Source organism: Amblyomma americanum, chromosome 1 (assembly GCF_052857255.1).
Source record: "Amblyomma americanum isolate KBUSLIRL-KWMA chromosome 1, ASM5285725v1, whole genome shotgun sequence".
Classification (NCBI taxonomy): Eukaryota; Metazoa; Arthropoda; class Arachnida; order Ixodida; family Ixodidae; genus Amblyomma; species Amblyomma americanum.
Window position 1 is genome coordinate 16,246,657 of NC_135497.1, and position 21,870 is coordinate 16,268,526.

Here is a 21,870-nt window from a genome sequence, read left to right on the forward strand (position 1 = left end):
GCCATCGAAGAATCTGTGTAGACAGGGAAGCTTAGGCCATTGTGCCAGGCTCGCTACCGATGCTGATAAAAAGAGTCGTTTTCCAACTGGGCGGCTTTTATAGCGAGGAATCGGGATGGCAGTGGCACCCGGTGGTAGGAATCGTCGACGCTGTCCGCTGTAGAAAGCGGCCAGGCTGAGGAATCCGCACGTGTACGTAGCACGGGAACGATGCAGCACCAAAGACTAAAAGGGTAGCTCTGCACAGACTACCGCCTGGAACACAACGGCGATCGAAGAATCTGTGCAAAGAGGGAAGTGTAAGCCAATGTGCCAGGCTCGCTACCGGTGCTGATAAATATTACACAAACCTACCCGCTTTGACACTCCGCCCTCTTCTAAGACAGAAAATGACTAGTTGCTGCTACATGACTTCTCCAAAGCTCAAAGCCACACCGACGTGATTCATCCCCTCAGCCACCCAAATATTACACAAACCTACCCTCTTCGAGACTCCCGCCTCTTCTAAGCCACCATTATGACAAGTTCCTGCTACCCCACTTCTACAAAGCTCCAAGCCACAGCGACAACGGGTCGCATCCAATCAGCACCCCTAATGTCACACAAACCTACCCTCTTCGACACTCCAACCTCTTCTATGCCACCATTATGACTAGTTGCTGATACCTGACTTCACCAAATCTCTAAGCCATGCCGACAGCGCGTCACATCCCCACAGCGCCACTAATATTACACACGCCTACGCTCTTCGACACTCCGCCCTCTTCTAAGCCACCATTATGACTGGTTGCTGCTACCCGACTTCTCCAAAGCTCAAAGCCCCACCGACAGCGCGTCGCATTCCCTCAGAACCCCAAATATTACACAAACCTGCCCGCCTCGACACTCCGTCCTCTTCTAAACCACCATAATGACTACTTGCTGCCACCGGAATTCTCCAAACCTCAAAGCCATACCGACCACGCATCGCATCCCCTCAGCACCGCATATATTACACAAACCTACCCGCTTCGACACTCGGGCCTCTTCTTAGCCACTATTATGACTAGTTGCTGCTACCGGACTTCTCCAAAGCTCAAAGCCACAGCGATAACGGGTCGCATCCCTTCAGCATCCCTAATGTAAACAAACCTACCCTCTTCGACACTCCGCCCTCCTCTAAGCCGCCATCATGACTAGTTGCTGCTACCCGACTTCTCCGAAGCTCAAAGCTACCGCGATAATGGGTCCCATCCCTTCAGCATCCCTAATGTAAAAAACCTACCCTCTTCGACACTCCGCCCTCTTCTAAGCCGCCATTATGACTAGTTGCTGCTACCTGACTTCTCCAAAGATCCAAGCCACTACGACGACGTGTCGCATCCCCTCAGCACCTGTAATGTTACACAGACCTACCCTCTTCGACGCTCCGCCCTCTCCTAAACGACTAATGCGAATATTTGCTGCTACCCGACTTCGCCAAAGTTCAAATCCACACCGATAACGCGTCGCATCCCCGCAGCGCTAATAATGTTACACAAACCTCCCCTCTTCGACACTCAGAATGTTACACAAACCTCCCCTCTTCGACACTCCGCCCTCTTCTAAGCCGCCATTATGGCTAGTTGCTGCTACTTGACTTCTCCAAAGCTCAAAGCAACGCCGACAGCGCGTTGCATCCCCTCAGCACCCTTAATGCTACACAAACCTACCCTCTGCAACACTGCAGCCTGTTCTAAGCCACCATTATGACTAGTTGCTGCTACCCGACTTCTCCAAAGCTCAAAGCCACACCGGTAACGCATCGCATCACCTCGGCGCCGCTAAAGTTAAACACTCCTACCCTCCAGCGGCATCCCTCCCTCTTCTAAAACACAGCTTGACTAGTTGCTGCTACCCGACATCTCCAAAGCTCAAAGCCACACCGGCAACGTGTCGCATCCCCTGAGCACCCGTAATGTTACACAAACCTACCCTCTTCGACACTTCGGCCTCTTCTAAGCCGCCATTATGACTAGTTGCTGCTACCCGACTTCTCCAAAGCTCAAAGCCACACCGGCAACGGGTCGCATCCAATCAGCACCCCTAATGTCACACAAACCTACCCTCTTCGACACTCCAACCTCTTCTATGCCACCATTATGACTAGTTGCTGATACCTGACTTCACCAAATCTCTAAGCCATGCCGACAGCGCGTCACATCCCCACAGCGCCACTAATATTACACACGCCTACGCTCTTCGACACTCCGCCCTCTTCTAAGCCACCATTATGACTGGTTGCTGCTACCCGACTTCTCCAAAGCTCAAAGCCACACCGGTAACGCATCGCATCACCTCGGCGCCCCTTAAGTTAACCACTCCTTCCCTCCATCGTCACCCCTCCCTCTTCTAAGGCACAACATGACTAGTTGCTGCTACCCGACTTCTATAAAACTCAATGCCACACCGGCAACGTGTCGCACCCCCTCAGCAACCGTAATGTTACGCAAACCTACTCTCTTCGACACTCCGGCCTCTTCTAAGGCACCGTTATGACTATTTCCTGCAATCCGACTTCTCCAAAGCTCGAAGCCACAGCGGCAAAATGCCGCATCCCCTCAGCACACCTAATGTTACACAAACCTACCCTCTTCGACACACCGGGATCTTCTAAGCCACCATTATGACTAGTTGCTGCTATCCGACTTCTCCAAAGCTCAAAGCCACACCGGCAACGTGTCGCATCCCCTCAGCACCCCAAATATTACACAAACCTAATCGCTTCGACACTCCGGCCTCTTCTAAGACACAACATGACTAGTTGCTGCTACCCGACTTCTCCAAAGCTCAAAGCCACAGCGATAACGTGTCGCATCCCCTCCGCACCCCATATATTACACAAACCCACCCTCTTCGACACTCCGACCTCTTCTAAGCCACCATTATGACTAGTTGCTGCTACCCGACTTCTCCAAAGCTCAAAGCCACAACGATAACGGGTCGCATCCCTTCAGCACCCCTAATGTTACACAATCCTACCCTCTTCGACACTCCGCCCTCTTCTTAGCCACTATTATGACTAGTTGCTGCTACCCAACTTCTCTAAAGCTCAAAGGCACACCGATAACGTGTCGCATCCCCTCAGCACCCCAAATATTACACAAACCTAACCGCTTCGACACTCCGGCCTCTTCTAAGACACAACATGACTAGTTGCTGCTACCCGACTTCTCCAAAGCTCAAAGCCACAGCGATAACGTGTCGCATCCCCTCAGCACCCCATATATTACACAAACCTACCCTCTTCCACACTCCGACCTCTTCTAAGCCACCATTACGACTAGTTGCTGCTACCCGGCTTCTCCAATGCTCAAAGCCACAGCGATAGCGGGTCGCATCCCTTCAGCACCCCTAATGTTACACAATCCTACCCTCTTCGACACTCCGGCATCTTCTAAGCCAACCATTATGACTAGTTGCTGCTACCCGACTTCTCTAAAGCTCAAAGCCACACCGGTAACGTGTCGCATCCCCTCCGCACCCCAAATATTACACAAACCTAATCGCTTCGACACTCCGGCCTCTTCTAAGACACAACATGACTAGTTGCTGCTACCCGACTTCTCCAAAGCTCAAAGCCACAGCGATAACGTGTCGCATCCCCTCAGCACCCCATATATTACACAAACCTACCCTCTTCGGCACTCCGACCTCTTCTAAGCCATCACTATGACTAGTTGCTGCTACCCGACTTCTCCAAAGCTCAAAGCCACAGCGATAACGGGTTGCATCCCTTCAGCACCCCTAATGTTACACACTCCTACCCTCTTCGACACTCCGGCATCTTCTAAGCCAACCATTATGACTAGTTGCTGCTTCCCGACTTCTCCAAAGCTCAAAGCAAAACCGACAGCGCGTCGCACCCCTCAGCACCCCAAATATTACAGAAAGCTACCCTCATCGACACTCCGGCCTCTTCTATGCCACCATTACGACTAATTCCTGCTACCCGACTTCTCCAAAGCTCAAAGCTAATGCTACGCAAACCTACCCTTTTCGACACTTCAACCTCTTCTAAGCCACCATTATGACTAGTTGCTGCTACCCGACTTCTCCAAAGCTCAAAGCCACGCCGACAGCGCGTCGCATCCCCTCAGCGCCACTAATATTACACACGCCTACCCTCTTCGACACTCCGCTCTTTTCTAAGCCACCATTATGACTAGTTTCTGCTACCCGACTTCTCCAAAGCTTAAAGCCACACCGATAACGCGTCCCATCTCTTCAGTACCTACCATGTTACACACGTCTGCCTTAATGCAATACCTCTCCCTCTTCTGAGCCACCCCCATGACTAGCTGCTGTTACCCAGCTTCTCCAAGGTTCAAAGCAACACCGGTAACGCATCGCATCACCTCGGCGCCGCCAAAGTTACGCACTCCTACCCTCCTGCGGCACCCCTACCTCTTCTAAGACACAACATGACTAGTTACTGCTGCCCGGCTTCTGGAAAGTTCAAAGCTACACCGATAACGCGTCGCATCTTCTCGGCACCCGTTAGAAACGCGCACCATCCTGCCATACTCCCAACGCCCTCACGACACTAACGTGGCCTCAGGGCAGTGCGCTCATCCTTGATCGAACCATGGTGAGCCTTTGTGCATTCCTTAAAACGACGGGTCCCGGCTGTAATGAGGTAATGCCGCAAAGTGACCGAACGCGGTGCGTGTGCTACCTTGGAGGATTATCAGCTGGACGTCCCACTCCAGTTCTAGTTCACAATGTGTTGTGCTCTTCTTCGTTCGATGTTATAGTGTAAATAGAATACTTGTCTATTGTACCTCTCCCCATGTCCTTCCTTCCGGTCCCTTCACCTTTCATTTTATTTCTCCAGTCTGCCTGCTATCTCTTTATTTGCGCTGCCCCAGCTCAGGTGTTTCCAGTACCGAAGGCAGATGGCGGGCGCTAGCAAAAATCTTTTCCTTCAGTTTTATCAGTGATATTTTAAATAAACCACTACTGCTAATACCATTCTGCGACAACCCTGCTTCTTCTAAGCCACCCCCATGATTGGGTGCCATTACCCAGCTTCTGCAAAGTTCAAAGCCACACCTATAACGCATTGCAACCCCAACACCCCTAACATTACTCACTCCTACCCTCCTGTGGCACCCCTCCCTCTTCTAAGACATCCCATGACTAGTTAACTGCAACCCGGCTTTTGCAAATTTCAACGCCAAACCATAGCGCGTCCTTCTCCTCGGCACCCCTAATGTGCAGAGGAGATGCGAAAAACTCAAACGACGGTTACGACTATGTAATGCGAGATTCAGCGATAGGGGTCACGTGCTGCACCTCTACACTGCAGGCGGCTGTTCGTAACAGAGCCTCCCGTAGGCTTATTTTACCCAGGTTGGCCGTTAGTGTTAGCGTCAGCTGTCAGCGTAAACAGTTACGTCCCACCGGTTACGTCGACGGCGACGAGAAGTCCAGGGAGGGGCGCCTAACAGCTATCGCTGTAAAAAAAAATATTACACATGCTAATCTGCTGTGTCCCTCCGGTTTCCTCCGCTACCCCACATATCGAGTACAGGGATCAATTATGCTCGTACAACGAGCTCACTAAGCACTTTTATTTAGGCAGACGAGAGTTTCCTCTCCCGGATAAGAAATTAACCCGCAGTCAGTCGGTCACGTTACGCTTGCTCCAAACGAATTCATACCCCCAACCCCTGGCGCAAGAAGCACACCGACCCAGACTACGACGGACAACATGTGTGTGAACAGTGCAGTGAACGTGTAGACTTGAACCATATGCTGTGTGGTTGTGCATCGAGTGACGCCTACGCCAAGAACAAGGAACATTGGGACAAAGTGCTAAAAAGTGCTTCACTACACGACCAGCTTCGGGCTGTCCAGGAGGCCCGCGCGGCGGTGGAGAGCTCCGGGCTCTCTGTGCCGACGTGGGAGCTGCCCTCTACACCTCGCGCCTAGCCGAGTGTCCTTCAGGACGCCTACTGTGCAACACAACATAACAGGCCACATCTGCTTGGCACCCCTAATGCCATACAGGCCTACCCTACTGCGAATGCCCTCCTTCTTCTAACCTACCCCCATTACAGGTTGCTGCTATTCAGCTTCTCCAATGTTGAACGGCACGCCCCTAACGCGTCGCATTTCCTCGTCACCCCTGTCACACACGCTTACCCTTCTGTACGCCCCTGTAAAATGCGTACAGGCTCCTGTGCGCATTAACTTTGGTAGAAATGCAACTGCGAAGGTTCCAGAATTCTCGGTTCCTCGCACGATTGTGGTGCGCCTGGCGTTGGCAGAGAATGTACCGGCGTTATTGGACTAAGAAAACCAACTATTGCCATTAATTGAACTAGTAACCCATAATACGACACCTGAAGGCAGCACAAATTTTACTGCCACTCTCTGCAATGCCGCGGTGTTTTCCCGAAGCTGCCTGAATGGCAAAGAGGAAATCACCGCATGGATAGCTGCAATTCAGTGACGCTCTTCCGCTGCAGAAAACAATGTTACGCCGCTCCATATGCTTTCCGCGAACCTCAGTGGATGCCTCATACTGATTAGATTAAATTAGTAAAGAGCGCATGGGGAGCATCGATATACTCACAGTCTCTCCATGGACGTGAGGTCGGCGAAGGCGCTCCGGTGCACCGTGTGTATCTCGTTCTCCATCAGGTGCCTGCGTGCAAACGGCGCCCATCAGCCGCACAGACACACGCAACTTGCCGCTCAGGGACTGTCGCTCAGAAGGGATCCCCGCGAGGAAGAGCCAGTACTAAACTTCCTGCGGGTATATCGCTGCTTCACAACAAGCCTGGGCACACGCTATACTCGTCTCAGGTACGCTACAGTGGCACGCAGCTTAAGGAAGTCTCAAGTAAGGAGATGGTACTGTTCACTCCTTTTAGAAGACTCGGAGCTCAGACCGGAGGCAAGGTGAAACCGGCTGTGCGCACAAAGTCGAAAGTTTTACTGGTGCACCCGAGCTATAAAGTGCATTTCTGGCGAAGCGAAGAACATAAGCTGCTCGTCTATCACATTGAGCAGACCAGTAATCGCCGACCACCAAATTTTCGTTCTGATAACAAAATCCTCTTCAAGTCCAGAGCAAGCCTGTCACGGCATTTAAGGAAAAATTTACAACGGAAAAACAAGGCTCAACATGCTCAGGCTAGACAGAGGGCTGGAAGATGTGCACAGGTAAGCAACCTTGTCTAGAACGCGCCGCCGGGCCTCTGCGAAGCAAGGCAGCGTCATCTAACGTTAGCCGCTGTGCAACGCATGGCAAAAAGAGCCGGGTGCCTGTTCACACCTTGTGCTTCCGCTTTCCGCCGCCAGGAGAGTGCTGCATGCTTATGTGGGTTTAATAAGACGTTGCCACGTCGGACAGCGCACCGAGTTGTTTTAAGTGTGCAATGAGGCAGCCAGGCGCGAGTGATGGCGGCGGACGCTCTGCGGCCGTATTAGACATTTTACGAAGAAAACGGCGCGAAAGACGGCGACAAAAGAGAAACACGACAGGACCAGCGCCGTGTCTGTGTCTCTTTTGCCCTCGTTTTTCGCGCCGTTTTCTTTGTGAATCATGAACCAACTATCCCAAACTAGAGCTCTCCTTGAATTAGACATTTTAGTTGTGCGTCCGCAATGACTTGGCGTACGCAAGGAGCTTGCGGACACGGTAGTGGTCATGCGCACAATGCAAGGGCCAGCCAGCCTTGCGTGTTACGTACGTACGCACGCAAGCCGGCCAGTTTGCGTTGCGACCCTTGCGGGGCATTCATGGATACGTTGACAGCATGGCAGCTCCCTGACCACCCACTTAGGACAAAACATAACATCGCAGCTGCATTTTTCGACGCGATAGCTTGCTCTAAATGGTTGCATTCGCTTTCATTTTCCTCATTCTCACCCCTCCGTAATGATATAGGTGGTGTTGCGAATCAGGCAACAAGGTCGGGCCGGAGAAGGGACGAGGAAGATCGGAGACGGGGTTACGAGGAAGACACAGAAAATTTTAAGCAAGTATTTACATTATGTAAATGTAAGGAGCGATTGAGAGTGTCAGTAAAAGAGTCTCGGTGAGAGGCTGCTTCTCGGCCGTACTCGGTGCCAGTTTTGTAGGGTTTTTCTTCCCTGAAATCCACAGATGGAGGCCGCGCCTGCCCCGGAAGGCGTGTCCTGAAAAGTTCACTGTGGCACTGATCACACACTCTCCTTAGGGAACACACACCCGTCACGTGTTGAGCTTGAGAGGAGGGTGCCATCTACGTCGCGCAGACACCGGAAGGTCCGCGAGTGGAGTTCCCGCGGTTTGCAGGTGGTGCACGTGCTCCTCCTCAGTGTAAGGCCGCACGGGGTAGGGGAACCGCTCGGCGTCAACTTCTCCTTTGAAGACAAATGCCGCTGTCAAACACGATGACTGAACCAAGCTGACCCCCGGGTCCTGTCGGGAAGGTCATATACAGCTGCCCTTGGCCGCTATCTTCGTCATGTAGATGAGGGTGCACTGGCAGAGCAGAGCTGGCTGCTTTCAAGGAAGGCTTACTGTCGCCGCTGCCGCGGCTATGTCGGCAGTTGACCCCGCGTCGCCTATACTGACTCATCGGCTGCCCGTGGAAGAGCCCGCAGCAGCCGCGCCAGTTTTGCCAGACGACGAAGGCGAAACGTAGCCTTGCGAAATAGTAATAGTTTTTTAGATAAATTTAAAAATCTCTTGCTGTTAAGCCTAACTATGTACAGCGTACACAGTCATCATAGTAACACCAGGCGAAGTACAACCTTCATCTTAAAGTTCCTAGACTTGTGTCTATTAAAAAATGCGTTTAACATCGAAATCATTTATGCAGCACCCCTTTGAAATTGTCTTTCGCAGTCCATACACATCTTCTAACGCTTCTTGAGGCCTTGGAAACAGTTGGAAAACGCTTCTTTTCACCGGGTTGTCAGCTCCTTACTTGTGGCGTCTTGAATGGCCTCCACGCTCCCCATCCAGAGACTTTTTAGGGCTCTCTTCACACGAGGAAACAGGAAAAAATCGCATGGGAAGAGGTTAGGCGAGCATGGCGGATGGGGAAGTACAGTAATGCTGTGCTGGCGAGAAATTTCGTCACGCTGAGAGCAGTGTGCGGCCTTCCGTTATCGTGAAGAAGGCTCCATTGTCCAGATGCCCATAAGTCCGAGCGATGGCGTCGCAGTGCGTCACGCATGTCTTGGAACACGCGAATATAAAACTCGATTCACCGTCTGCCCTTGTGGGACGAACTCGTGGTGTAAGACACCTCTGGCATCGAAAAAAACTATCAGCATCGTCCTTGTTTTGGTCTTCTGTCGCCGCACCTTTCTCGACGCCGGATAGTTTGTGGACCGCGATTCGGCGCTTTGCCTCTTTTTTTCAGGATCATACTGAAAACACCATGCTTCGTCTTTAGCAATGATGATGTCGACGAATGCATCATCTTTCTCTGCCTCAGAGAGCAAATCATCCGCCCTCACTGATGCCCGCGCGTTCTTCTGGTCCTGTGTAAGGGAGTACGGTACAAGTCTGGCATTCAGCTTTCGTTTCCCCAAGTTCTCACGCAAAACTTCGTGGCATGTTGTCTTACTAAAGTCGAGAGCATTTGGTAGCATGTGCACTGTACTGGTGCAGTCTTGCTGTACGATTTCCCTTATCCGTATCATGCTGTTTTCATTCCGTGAGGTTGAAGGGCGCCCCTACCTTGTGTCGTCTTCCACCGACGTTCTCCCCAAAACGAACCTCTTGTGCCACTCGAAAACTCGCGCCCGCGATAATGTATCGTTACCGTAAGCGTCACGAAGGAGGTCATACGTCTGTGTGGCTGTCTTCCCAAGCTTCACACTGAATTTTATGTTTACACGCTGTTCGAGGTGGACGTCCATCTCTCCACATTAACTTACAGTAGAATGCGCAGACGAGTAGTGACAACGCATTTTTCTGCATGTAGTGCCATCTAGCGGCTGCCACAGCAATTAACATAAAAACCTCAGGTTAGCCCGAAAAAACGGTGCTACACATACGCACCTACATTTGTTTTGGGGAATCAATTCTAAAGAAGAAAATAAATCAGTCTCGAAAATTTACGGACAAATGTTGTATTTCTTCAACTCTGTCCCGGAATTTACGTTTTCATTACATTGAATTATCTTTTCGAAAGGCTAAACCAAGTTACGAGCATGGCGTCGTGAAGAATCTAAGAGGTGGTTTGCATACAGGAGTTCTAGCAGCAGCACTAAGAGGTTAAAGAATAACTTCGCATATCGGTCTACTCAGTACGCAATCGGACCCCTGGGCCGTTGTAACGCTAGCAGTTCTGCCCGACAAAAGTCGTAGAAGGCGCCCACAATTTTGGGCACAGCCTGCAGGCGATTCCATGCTGACACCCGATGGCTTGCCGCAACTATTCTCGAGTGGAGCCGCCGCTCTGGCAGTGTGGAGTTCGGCTGCGGGTTCCTGACTTTAACATTAGCCTCGGATACAGTATTCCAAGGGAAGCGAGACAAAAACGCCCATGTGCTACGTATTGTGAGCGCACGTGAATGAACCCCCAGGCGGTGTAAATTAATGCTAAGACTTCCATTATGGCTTCGCTCACAGCTAGTCTGTCGCCTCAGTGTGTTCAACCCAACAATTTTGTTTCACAAGGAACAAGATGGTTTTCAGAGCACATAGGTTAAGGCTTCGTACTGGTCAATCCAGGGAAACGAAGCCCAGTTTGACCTTCATGGCTTGAGCAATCTTAGCGGCATGAATCGATACACCACCCCGCTAAAGCCAGGGAAGGTTTGGGAAACGGTCAATCATATAACGCAAAGCAGCAACCCTACCAATATCATCTGTGCTCACGCACGCGTGGTGCAGTTGTCCAGATTTAGACGTCGTTTTTATCAGAGCATTCACCTTCCCATTGATCATGTCTTGATGAAAGAACACTTGCCCAGAAGAGCGTAAAAAAGGAGGAAGCAAAGCTGAGATGGCAGACAAGAGCTGATTCCGTGCTAAAACGAAGCTGTTCTAAGAGAGAAATCAGCCAGGCATTTTTATTCATAACACAAAAATTACCACAGCTAAATAATTGCTAGTCAGCGCTCATGTCTGTGTCTCTCTTCTTGTCCCGTCTGTTGCGCTGTTGATTTTTGTAAAGCTCTTTCTTCTAGACTGAAAAAAGCGCCATACGAAGCTACTCGGCTGAGAATCGATCTGGAGTGTCTTTTTACAGAGAAGGTTGATATGTTCAGACAGATAGTTTCCTGATATCGCTTGCCATGTAACAAGCCATAAAATTGACCATCGAAATTTACACCAGCCGATAAGAAGGATGCAAGGTATCGGCCGTGTTTGCGAGGCATTATATCTAGCTCGGAGGAAGAGGTCATGCATTCCACAAGGGAACCACACCTGACTGCCGAATACCAGGCTTTAATGGGGAAGACAATGTCCCGAATGCAAATATGAAGGTTAACGACACGCCCCGTGCCAACTGCTAACCGGTAACTAGAAAAAAGAGATACGAACTGTACGGCGCCTACACACTCAACTGTTCCAATATGGCAGGAAAAAGCGCTTCCGACTTCTTGTTACCACCGAGGTACAAGGGCAGTAAAAACAAATGCGAACAGTGCGGCGCCTACGCACTACACTGTTCCTGTATGGAAAGAAAAAGCCCTTACGTATTTTCGTTACCACCCAGGCAAAGTGCTGCTAAGAAGAAATGCGAACTGCGCGGCGCCTATGCACTGCACTGTTTCTGTACGGCAGGAAAAAGGGCTTCTGACTTTTTGTTGCCACCGAGGTACAGGGGCGGGAAAATAAATGCAAACAGTTCGGCGCCTACACACTACACTGTTCCAGTATGGAAAGAAAAAGCCCTTACGTCCTTTCGTTACCACCCAGGCAAAGGGCTGTTAAGAAGAAATGCGAACTGCGCGGCGCCTATGCACTGCACTGTTTCTGTACGCAGCAAAAAGCGCTTCCCACTTTTTGTTGCCACCCAGGTACAGGGGCGGTAAAAATAAATGCGAACAGTTCGGCAGCTACGCACTCCGCTCTTCCTGTATGGCAAGAAAAAGCCCATACGTCCTTTCGTTACCACCCAGGCAAAGGGCTGTTAAGAAATGCGAACTACATGGCGCCTATGCACTGCACTGTTTCTGTACGCAGGAAAAAGCGCTTCCGACTTTTTGTTGCCACCGAGGTACAGGGGCGGGAAAATAAATGCAAACAGTTCGGCGCCTACGCACTCCACTGTTCCTGTATGGCAAGAAAAAGCCCTTACGTCCTTTCGTAACCACCCAGGCAAAGGGCTGTTAAGAAATGCGAACTGCGCGGCGCCTATGCACTGCACTGTTTCTGTACGCAGGAAAAAGCGCTTCCGACTTTTTGTTGCCACCCAGGTACAGGGGCGGTAAAAATAAATGAGAATAGTTCGGCGCCTACGCACTCCACTCTTCCTGTATGGCAAGAAAAAGCCCTTACGTCCTTTCGTTACCACCCAGGCAAAAGGCTGTTAAGAAATGCGAACTGCGCGGCGCCTATGCACTGTACTGTTTCTGTACGCAGGAAAAAGCGCTTCCGACTTTTTGTTGCCACCCAGGTACCGGGGAGGTAAAAATAAATGCGAACAGTTCAGCGCCTACGCACCACTCTTCATATATGGCAAGAAAAAGCGCTTCAACTTTTTGTTACCAACCAGGTACAGCGGCGTTAAGAAGAATTGCGAACTCCGCGGCGCCTATGAACTGCACTGTTTCTGTACGCAAGGAAAAAGCGCTTCCGTCTTAGTTACCACCCAGGTACAGGGCCGGTAAAATAAATGCGAACAGTTCAGCGCCTACGCACTCCACTCTTCCTGTATGGCAAGAAAAAGCGCGTCAACTTTTTGTTACCAACCAGGTACAGGGCCGGTAAAGATAAAAGTGAACACTTCGGCGCCTACCCTCTCCACCGATCCTGGATGGCAAGAAAAAGCCCATACGTCTTTTCTTTACCACCCAGGCAAAGGGCTGTTAAGAAATGCGAACTGCGCGGCGCCCATGCACTGCACTGTTTCTATACGCAGGAAAAAGCTCTTCCGACTTTTTGTTGCCACCCAGGTACACGGGCGGTAAAAATGCGAACAGTTCGGCGCCTACGCACTCCACTGTTCCTGTATGGCAAGAAAAAGCCCTTACGTCCTTTCGTTAACACCCAGGCAAAGGGCTGTTAAGAAATGCGAACTGCGCGGCGCCTATGCACTGCACTGTTTCTGTACGGCAGGAAAAAGCGCTTCCGGCTTTTTGTTGCCACCCAGGTAGAGGGGCGGTAAAAATAAATGCGAACAGTTCGGCGCCTACGCACTCCACTGTTCCTGTATGGCAAGAAAAAGCCCTTACGTCCTTACGTTACCACCCAGGCAAAGTGCTGTTAAGAAATGCGAACTGCGCGGCGCCTATGCACTGCACTGTTTCTGTACGCAGGAAAAAGCGTTTCCCACTTTTTGTTGCCACCCAGGTACAGGGGCGGTAAAATAAATGCGAACAGTTCGGCGCCTACGCACTCCACTTTTCCTGTATGGCAAGAAAAAGCGCTTCAACTTTTTGTTACCAACCAGGTACAGGGGCGTTAAGAATTGCGAACTCTGCGGCGCCTATGAACTAGTTTCTGTACGCAAGGAAAAAGCGCTTCCGTGTTTGTTACTACCCAGGTACAGGGCCGGTAAAAATAAATGCGAACAGTTCGGCGCCTACGCACTCCACTCTTCCTGTATGGCAAGAAAAAGCGCTTCAACTTTTTGTTACTACCCAGGTACAGGGCCGGTAAAAATAAATGCGAACAGTTCGGCGCCTACGCACTCCACTGTTCCTGTATGGCAAGAAAAAGCCCTTACGTCCTTTCGTTACCACCCAGGCAAAGGGCTGTTAAGAAATGCGAACTGCGCAGCGCCTATGCACTGCACTGTTTCTGTACGCAGGAAAAAGCGCTTCTGACTTTTTGTTGAAACCCAGGTACAGGGGCGGTAAAAATAAATGAGAACAGTTCAGCGCCTACGCACTCCGCTGTACCTGTATGACAAGAAAAAGCCCTTACGTCCTTTCGTTACCACCCAGGCAAAGGGCTGTTAAGAAATGCGAACTGCGCGGCGCCTATGCACTGCACTGTTTCTGTACGCAGGAAAAAGCGTTTCCTACTTTTTGTTGCCACCCAGGTACAGGGGCGGTAAAAATAAATGCGAACAGTTCGGCGCCTACGCACTCCACTGTTCCTGTATGGCAAGAAAAAGCCCTTACGTCCTTTCGTTATCACCCAGGCAAAGGGCTGTTAAGAAATGCGAACTGCGCGGCGCCTATGCACTGCACTGTTTCTGTACGCAGGAAAAAGCGCTTCCGACTTTTTGTTGCCACCCAGGTACAGGGGCGGTAAAAATAAATGAGAATAGTTCGGCGCCTACGCACTCCACTCTTCCTGTATGGCAAGAAAAAGCCCTTACGTCCTTTCGTAACCACCCAGGCAAAGGGCTGTTAAGAAATGCGAACTGCGCGGCGCCTATGCACTGCACTGTTTCTGTACGCAGGAAAAAGCGCTTCCGACTTTTTGTTGCCACCCAGGTACAGGGGCGGTAAAAATAAATGAGAATAGTTCGGCGCCTACGCACTCCACTCTTCCTGTATGGCAAGAAAAAGCCCTTACGTCCTTTCGTTACCACCCAGGCAAAAGGCTGTTAAGAAATGCGAACTGCGCGGCGCCTATGCACTGTACTGTTTCTGTACGCAGGAAAAAGCGCTTCCGACTTTTTGTTGCCACCCAGGTACCGGGGAGGTAAAAATAAATGCGAACAGTTCAGCGCCTACGCACCACTCTTCATATATGGCAAGAAAAAGCGCTTCAACTTTTTGTTACCAACCAGGTACAGCGGCGTTAAGAAGAATTGCGAACTCCGCGGCGCCTATGAACTGCACTGTTTCTGTACGCAAGGAAAAAGCGCTTCCGTCTTAGTTACCACCCAGGTACAGGGCCGGTAAAATAAATGCGAACAGTTCGGCGCCTACGCACTCCACTCTTCCTGTATGGCAAGAAAAAGCGCGTCAACTTTTTGTTACCAACCAGGTACAGGGCCGGTAAAGATAAAAGTGAACACTTCGGCGCCTACCCTCTCCACTGATCCTGGATGGCAAGAAAAAGCCCATACGTCTTTTCTTTACCACCCAGGCAAAGGGCTGTTAAGAAATGCGAACTGCGCGGCGCCCATGCACTGCACTGTTTCTGTACGCAGGAAAAAGCTCTTCCGACTTTTTGTTGCCACCCAGGTACACGGGCGGTAAAAATGCGAACAGTTCGGCGCCTACGCACTCCACTGTTCCTGTATGGCAAGAAAAAGCCCTTACGTCCTTTCGTTAACACCCAGGCAAAGGGCTGTTAAGAAATGCGAACTGCGCGGCGCCTATGCACTGCACTGTTTCTGTACGGCAGGAAAAAGCGCTTCCGGCTTTTTGTTGCCACCCAGGTAGAGGGGCGGTAAAAATAAATGCGAACAGTTCGGCGCCTACGCACTCCACTGTTCCTGTATGGCAAGAAAAAGCCCTTACGTCCTTACGTTACCACCCAGGCAAAGTGCTGTTAAGAAATGCGAACTGCGCGGCGCCTATGCACTGCACTGTTTCTGTACGCAGGAAAAAGCGTTTCCCACTTTTTGTTGCCACCCAGGTACAGGGGCGGTAAAATAAATGCGAACAGTTCGGCGCCTACGCACTCCACTTTTCCTGTATGGCAAGAAAAAGCGCTTCAACTTTTTGTTACCAACCAGGTACAGGGGCGTTAAGAATTGCGAACTCTGCGGCGCCTATGAACTAGTTTCTGTACGCAAGGAAAAAGCGCTTCCGTGTTTGTTACTACCCAGGTACAGGGCCGGTAAAAATAAATGCGAACAGTTCGGCGCCTACGCACTCCACTCTTCCTGTATGGCAAGAAAAAGCGCTTCAACTTTTTGTTACTACCCAGGTACAGGGCCGGTAAAAATAAATGCGAACAGTTCGGCGCCTACGCACTCCACTGTTCCTGTATGGCAAGAAAAAGCCCTTACGTCCTTTCGTTACCACCCAGGCAAAGGGCTGTTAAGAAATGCGAACTGCGCAGCGCCTATGCACTGCACTGTTTCTGTACGCAGGAAAAAGCGCTTCTGACTTTTTGTTGAAACCCAGGTACAGGGGCGGTAAAAATAAATGAGAACAGTTCAGCGCCTACGCACTCCGCTGTACCTGTATGACAAGAAAAAGCCCTTACGTCCTTTCGTTACCACCCAGGCAAAGGGCTGTTAAGAAATGCGAACTGCGCGGCGCCTATGCACTGCACTGTTTCTGTACGCAGGAAAAAGCGTTTCCCACTTTTTGTTGCCACCCAGGTACAGGGGCGGTAAAAATAAATGCGAACAGTTCGGCGCCTACGCACTCCACTGTTCCTGTATGGCAAGAAAAAGCCCTTACGTCCTTTCGTTACCACCCAGGCAAAGGGCTGTTAAGAAATGCGAACTGCGCAGCGCCTATGCACTGCACTGTTTCTGTACGCAGGAAAAAGCGCTTCTGACTTTTTGTTGAAACACAGGTACAGGGCCGGTAAAAATAAATGCGAACAGTTCGGCGCCTACGCACTCCACTGTTCCTGTATGGCAAGAAAAAGCCCTTACGTCCTTTCGTTACCACCCAGGCAAAGGGCTGTTAAGAAATGCGAACTGCGCGGCGCCTATGCACTGCACTGTTTCTGTACGCAGGAAAAAGCGTTTCCCACATTTTGTTGCCACCCAGGTACAGGGGCGGTAAAAATAAATGCGAACAGTTCGGCGCCTACGCACTCCGCTCTTCCTGTATGGCAAGAAAAAGCCCTTACGTCCTTTCGTTACCACCCAGGCAAAGGGCTGTTAAGAAATGCGAACTGCGCGGCGCCTATGCACTGCACTGTTTCTGTACGCAGGAAAAAGCGTTTCCCACTTTTTGTTGCCACCCAGGTACAGGGGCGGTAAAAATAAATGCGAACAGTTCGGCGCCTACGCACTCCGCTCTTCCTGTATGGCAAGAAAAAGCCCTTACGTCCTTTCGTTACCACCCAGGCAAAGGGCTGTTAAGAAATGCGAACTGCGCAGCGCCTATGCACTCCACTGTTTCTGTACGCAGGAAAAAGCGCTTCCGAATTTTTGTTGCCACCCAGGTACAGGGGCGGTAAAAATAAATTAGAACAGTTCTGCGCCTACGCACCTCACTGTACCTGTATGGCAAGAAAAAGCCCTTACGTCATTTCGTTACCACCCAGGCAAAGGGCTGTTAAGAAATGCGAACTGCGCGGCGCCTATGCACTGCACTGTTTCTGGACACAGGAAAAAGCGCTTCCGTCTTTGTTACTACCCAGGTACAGGGCCGGTAAAAATAAATGCGAACAGTTCGGCGCCTACGCACTCCACTGTTCCTGTATGGCAAGAAAAAGCCCTTACGTCCTTTCGTTACCACCCAGGCAAAGGGCTGTTAAGAAATGCGAACTGCGCAGCGCCTATGCACTGCACTGTTTCTGTACGCAGGAAAAAGCGCTTCTGACTTTTTGTTGAAACACAGGTACAGGGCCGGTAAAAATAAATGCGAACAGTTCGGCGCCTACGCACTCCACTGTTCCTGTATGGCAAGAAAAAGCCCTTACGTCCTTTCGTTACCACCCAGGCAAAGGGCTGTTAAGAAATGCGAACTGCGCGGCGCCTATGCACTGCACTGTTTCTGTACGCAGGAAAAAGCGTTTCCCACATTTTGTTGCCACCCAGGTACAGGGGCGGTAAAAATAAATGCGAACAGTTCGGCGCCTACGCACTCCGCTCTTCCTGTATGGCAAGAAAAAGCCCTTACGTCCTTTCGTTACCACCCAGGCAAAGGGCTGTTAAGAAATGCGAACTGCGCAGCGCCTATGCACTCCACTGTTTCTGTACGCAGGAAAAAGCGCTTCCGAATTTTTGTTGCCACCCAGGTACAGGGGCGGTAAAAATAAATTAGAACAGTTCTGCGCCTACGCACCTCACTGTACCTGTATGGCAAGAAAAAGCCCTTACGTCATTTCGTTACCACCCAGGCAAAGGGCTGTTAAGAAATGCGAACTGCGCGGCGCCTATGCACTGCACTGTTTCTGGACACAGGAAAAAGCGCTTCCGTCTTTGTTACTACCCAGGTACAGGGCCGGTAAAAATAAATGCGAACAGTTCGGCGCCTACGCACTCCACTGTTCCTGTATGGCAAGAAAAAGCCCTTACGTCCTTTCGTTACCACCCAGGCAAAGGGCTGTTAAGAAATGCGAACTGCGCAGCGCCTATGCACTGCACTGTTTCTGTACGCAGGAAAAAGCGCTTCTGACTTTTTGTTGAAACCCAGGTACAGGGGCGGTAAAAATAAATGAGAACAGTTCAGCGCCTACGCACTCCGCTGTACCTGTATGACAAGAAAAAGCCCTTACGTCCTTTCGTTACCACCCAGGCAAAGGGCTGTTAAGAAATGCGAACTGCGCGGCGCCTATGCACTGCACTGTTTCTGTACGCAGGAAAAAGCGTTTCCCACTTTTTGTTGCCACCCAGGTACAGGGGCGGTAAAAATAAATGCGAACAGTTCGGCGCCTACGCACTCCACTGTTCCTGTATGGCAAGAAAAAGCCCTTACGTCCTTTCGTTACCACCCAGGCAAAGGGCTGTTAAGAAATGCGAACTGCGCGGCGCCTATGCACTGCACTGTTTCTGGACACAGGAAAAAGCGCTTCCCACTTTTTGTTGCCACCCAGGTACAGGGGCGGTAAAAATAAATGCGAACAGTTCGGCGCCTACGCACTCCGCTCTTCCTGTATGGCAAGAAAAAGCCCTTACGTCCTTTCGTTACCACCCAGGCAAAGGGCTGTTAAGAAATGCGAACTGCGCGGCGCCTATGCACTGCACTGTTTCTGTACGCAGGAAAAAGCGTTTCCCACTTTTTGTTGCCACCCAGGTACAGGGGCGGTAAAAATAAATGCGAACAGTTCGGCGCCTACGCACTCCACTGTTCCTGTATGGCAAGAAAAAGCCCTTACGTCCTTTCGTTACCACCCAGGCAAAGGGCTGTTAAGAAATGCGAACTGCGCGGCGCCTATGCACTGCACTGTTTCTGTACGCAGGAAAAAGCGTTTCCCACTTTTTGTTGCCACCCAGGTACAGGGGCGGTAAAAATAAATGCGAACAGTTCGGCGCCTACGCACTCCACTGTTCCTGTATGGCAAGAAAAAGCCCTTACGTCCTTTCGTTACCACCCAGGCAAAGGGCTGTTAAGAAATGCGAACTGCGCGGCGCCTATGCACTGCACTGTTTCTGGACACAGGAAAAAGCGCTTCCCACTTTTTGTTGCCACCCAGGTACAGGGGCGGTAAAAATAAATGCGAACAGTTCGGCGCCTACGCACTCCGCTCTTCCTGTATGGCAAGAAAAAGCCCTTACGTCCTTTCGTTACCACCCAGGCAAAGGGCTGTTAAGAAATGCGAACTGCGCGGCGCCTATGCACTGCACTGTTTCTGTACGCAGGAAAAAGCGTTTCCCACTTTTTGTTGCCACCCAGGTACAGGGGCGGTAAAAATAAATGCGAACAGTTCGGCGCCTACGCACTCCGCTCTTCCTGTATGGCAAGAAAAAGCCCTTACGTCCTTTCGTTACCACCCAGGCAAAGGGCTGTTAAGAAATGCGAACTGCGCGGCGCCTATGCACTGCACTGTTTCTGTACGCAGGAAAAAGCGTTTCCCACTTTTTGTTGCCACCCAGGTACAGGGGCGGTAAAAATAAATGCGAACAGTTCGGCGCCTACGCACTCCACTGTTCCTGTATGGCAAGAAAAAGCCCTTACGTCCTTTCGTTACCACCCAGGCAAAGGGCTGTTAAGAAATGCGAACTGCGCGGCGCCTATGCACTGCACTGTTTCTGGACACAGGAAAAAGCGCTTCCCACTTTTTGTTGCCACCCAGGTACAGGGGCGGTAAAAATAAATGCGAACAGTTCGGCGCCTACGCACTCCGCTCTTCCTGTATGGCAAGAAAAAGCCCTTACGTCCTTTCGTTACCACCCAGGCAAAGGGCTGTTAAGAAATGCGAACTGCGCGGCGCCTATGCACTGCACTGTTTCTGTACGCAGGAAAAAGCGTTTCCCACTTTTTGTTGCCACCCAGGTACAGGGGCGGTAAAAATAAATGCGAACAGTTCGGCGCCTACGCACTCCGCTCTTCCTGTATGGCAAGAAAAAGCCCTTACGTCCTTTCGTTACCACCCAGGCAAAGGGCTGTTAAGAAATGCGAACTGCGCGGCGCCTATGCACTGCACTGTTTCTGTACGCAGGAAAAAGCGCTTCCGAATTTTTGTTGCCACCCAGGTACAGGGGCGGTAAAAATAAATTTGAACAGTTCTGCGCCTACGCACTCCGCTGTACCTGTATGACAAGAAAAAGCCCTTACGTTATTTCGTTACCACCCAGGCAAAGGGCTGTTAATAAATGCGAACTGCGCGGCGCCTATGCACTGCACTGTTTCTGTACACAGGAAAAAGCGCTTCCCACTTTTTGTTGCCACCCAGGTACAGGGGCGGTAAAAATAAATGCGAACAGTTCGGCGCCTACGCACTCCACTGTTCCTGTATGGCAAGAAAAAGCCCTTACGTCCTTTCGTTACCACCCAGGCAAAGGGCTGTTAAGAAATGCGAACTGCGCGGCGCCTATGCACTGCACTGTTTCTGTACGCAGGAAAAAGCGTTTCCCACTTTTTGTTGCCACCCAGGTACAGGGGCGGTAAAAATAAATGCGAACAGTTCGGCGCCTACGCACTCCGCTCTTCCTGTATGGCAAGAAAAAGCCCTTACGTCCTTTCGTTACCACCCAGGCAAAGGGCTGTTAAGAAATGCGAACTGCGCGGCGCCTATGCACTGCACTGTTTCTGTACGCAGGAAAAAGCGCTTCCGAATTTTTGTTGCCACCCAGGTACAGGGGCGGTAAAAATAAATTTGAACAGTTCTGCGCCTACGCACTCCGCTGTACCTGTATGACAAGAAAAAGCCCTTACGTTATTTCGTTACCACCCAGGCAAAGGGCTGTTAATAAATGCGAACTGCGCGGCGCCTATGCACTGCACTGTTTCTGGACACAGGAAAAAGCGCTTCCCACTTTTTGTTGCCACCCAGGTACAGGGGCGGTAAAAATAAATGCGAACAGTTCGGCGCCTACGCACTCCACTGTTCCTGTATGGCAAGAAAAAGCCCTTACGTCCTTTCGTTACCACCCAGGCAAAGGGCTGTTAAGAAATGCGAACTGCGCGGCGCCTATGCACTGCACTGTTTCTGTACGCAGGAAAAAGCGTTTCCCACTTTTTGTTGCCACCCAGGAACAGGGGCGGTAAAAATAAATGCGAACAGTTCGGCGCCTACGCACTCCGCTCTTCCTGTATGGCAAGAAAAAGCCCTTACGTCCTTTCGTTACCACCCAGGCAAAGGGCTGTTAAGAAATGCGAACTGCGCGGCGCCTATGCACTGCACTGTTTCTGTACGCAGGAAAAAGCGTTTCCCACTTTTTGTTGCCACCCAGGTACAGGGGCGGTAAAAATAAATGCGAACAGTTCGGCGCCTACGCACTCCGCTCTTCCTGTATGGCAAGAAAAAGCCCTTACGTCCTTTCGTTACCACCCAGGCAAAGGGCTGTTAATAAATGCGAACTGCGCGGCGCCTATGCACTGCACTGTTTCTGTACACAGGAAAAAGCGCTACCGACTTTTTGTTGCCACCCAGGTACGGGAGCGGTAAAAATAAATGCGAACAGTTCGGCGCCTACGCACTCCACTGTTCCTGTATGGCAAGAAAAAGCCCTTACGTCCTTTCGT

General features: G+C 50.8%; 1 protein-coding gene across 1 annotated transcript in view; it reads right to left on the reverse strand.

Moving 5' to 3' along the window:
* sli (slit guidance ligand) overlaps window positions 1–21,870 on the reverse strand; it is a 408,240-nt gene that overhangs the window by 282,830 nt on the left and 103,540 nt on the right. Inside the window, exon 3 of the mRNA XM_077643187.1 lies at window positions 6,602–6,673. Coding sequence (XP_077499313.1) covers window positions 6,602–6,673 — 72 coding nt within the window. The remainder of the gene's footprint in view (window positions 1–6,601; window positions 6,674–21,870) is intronic.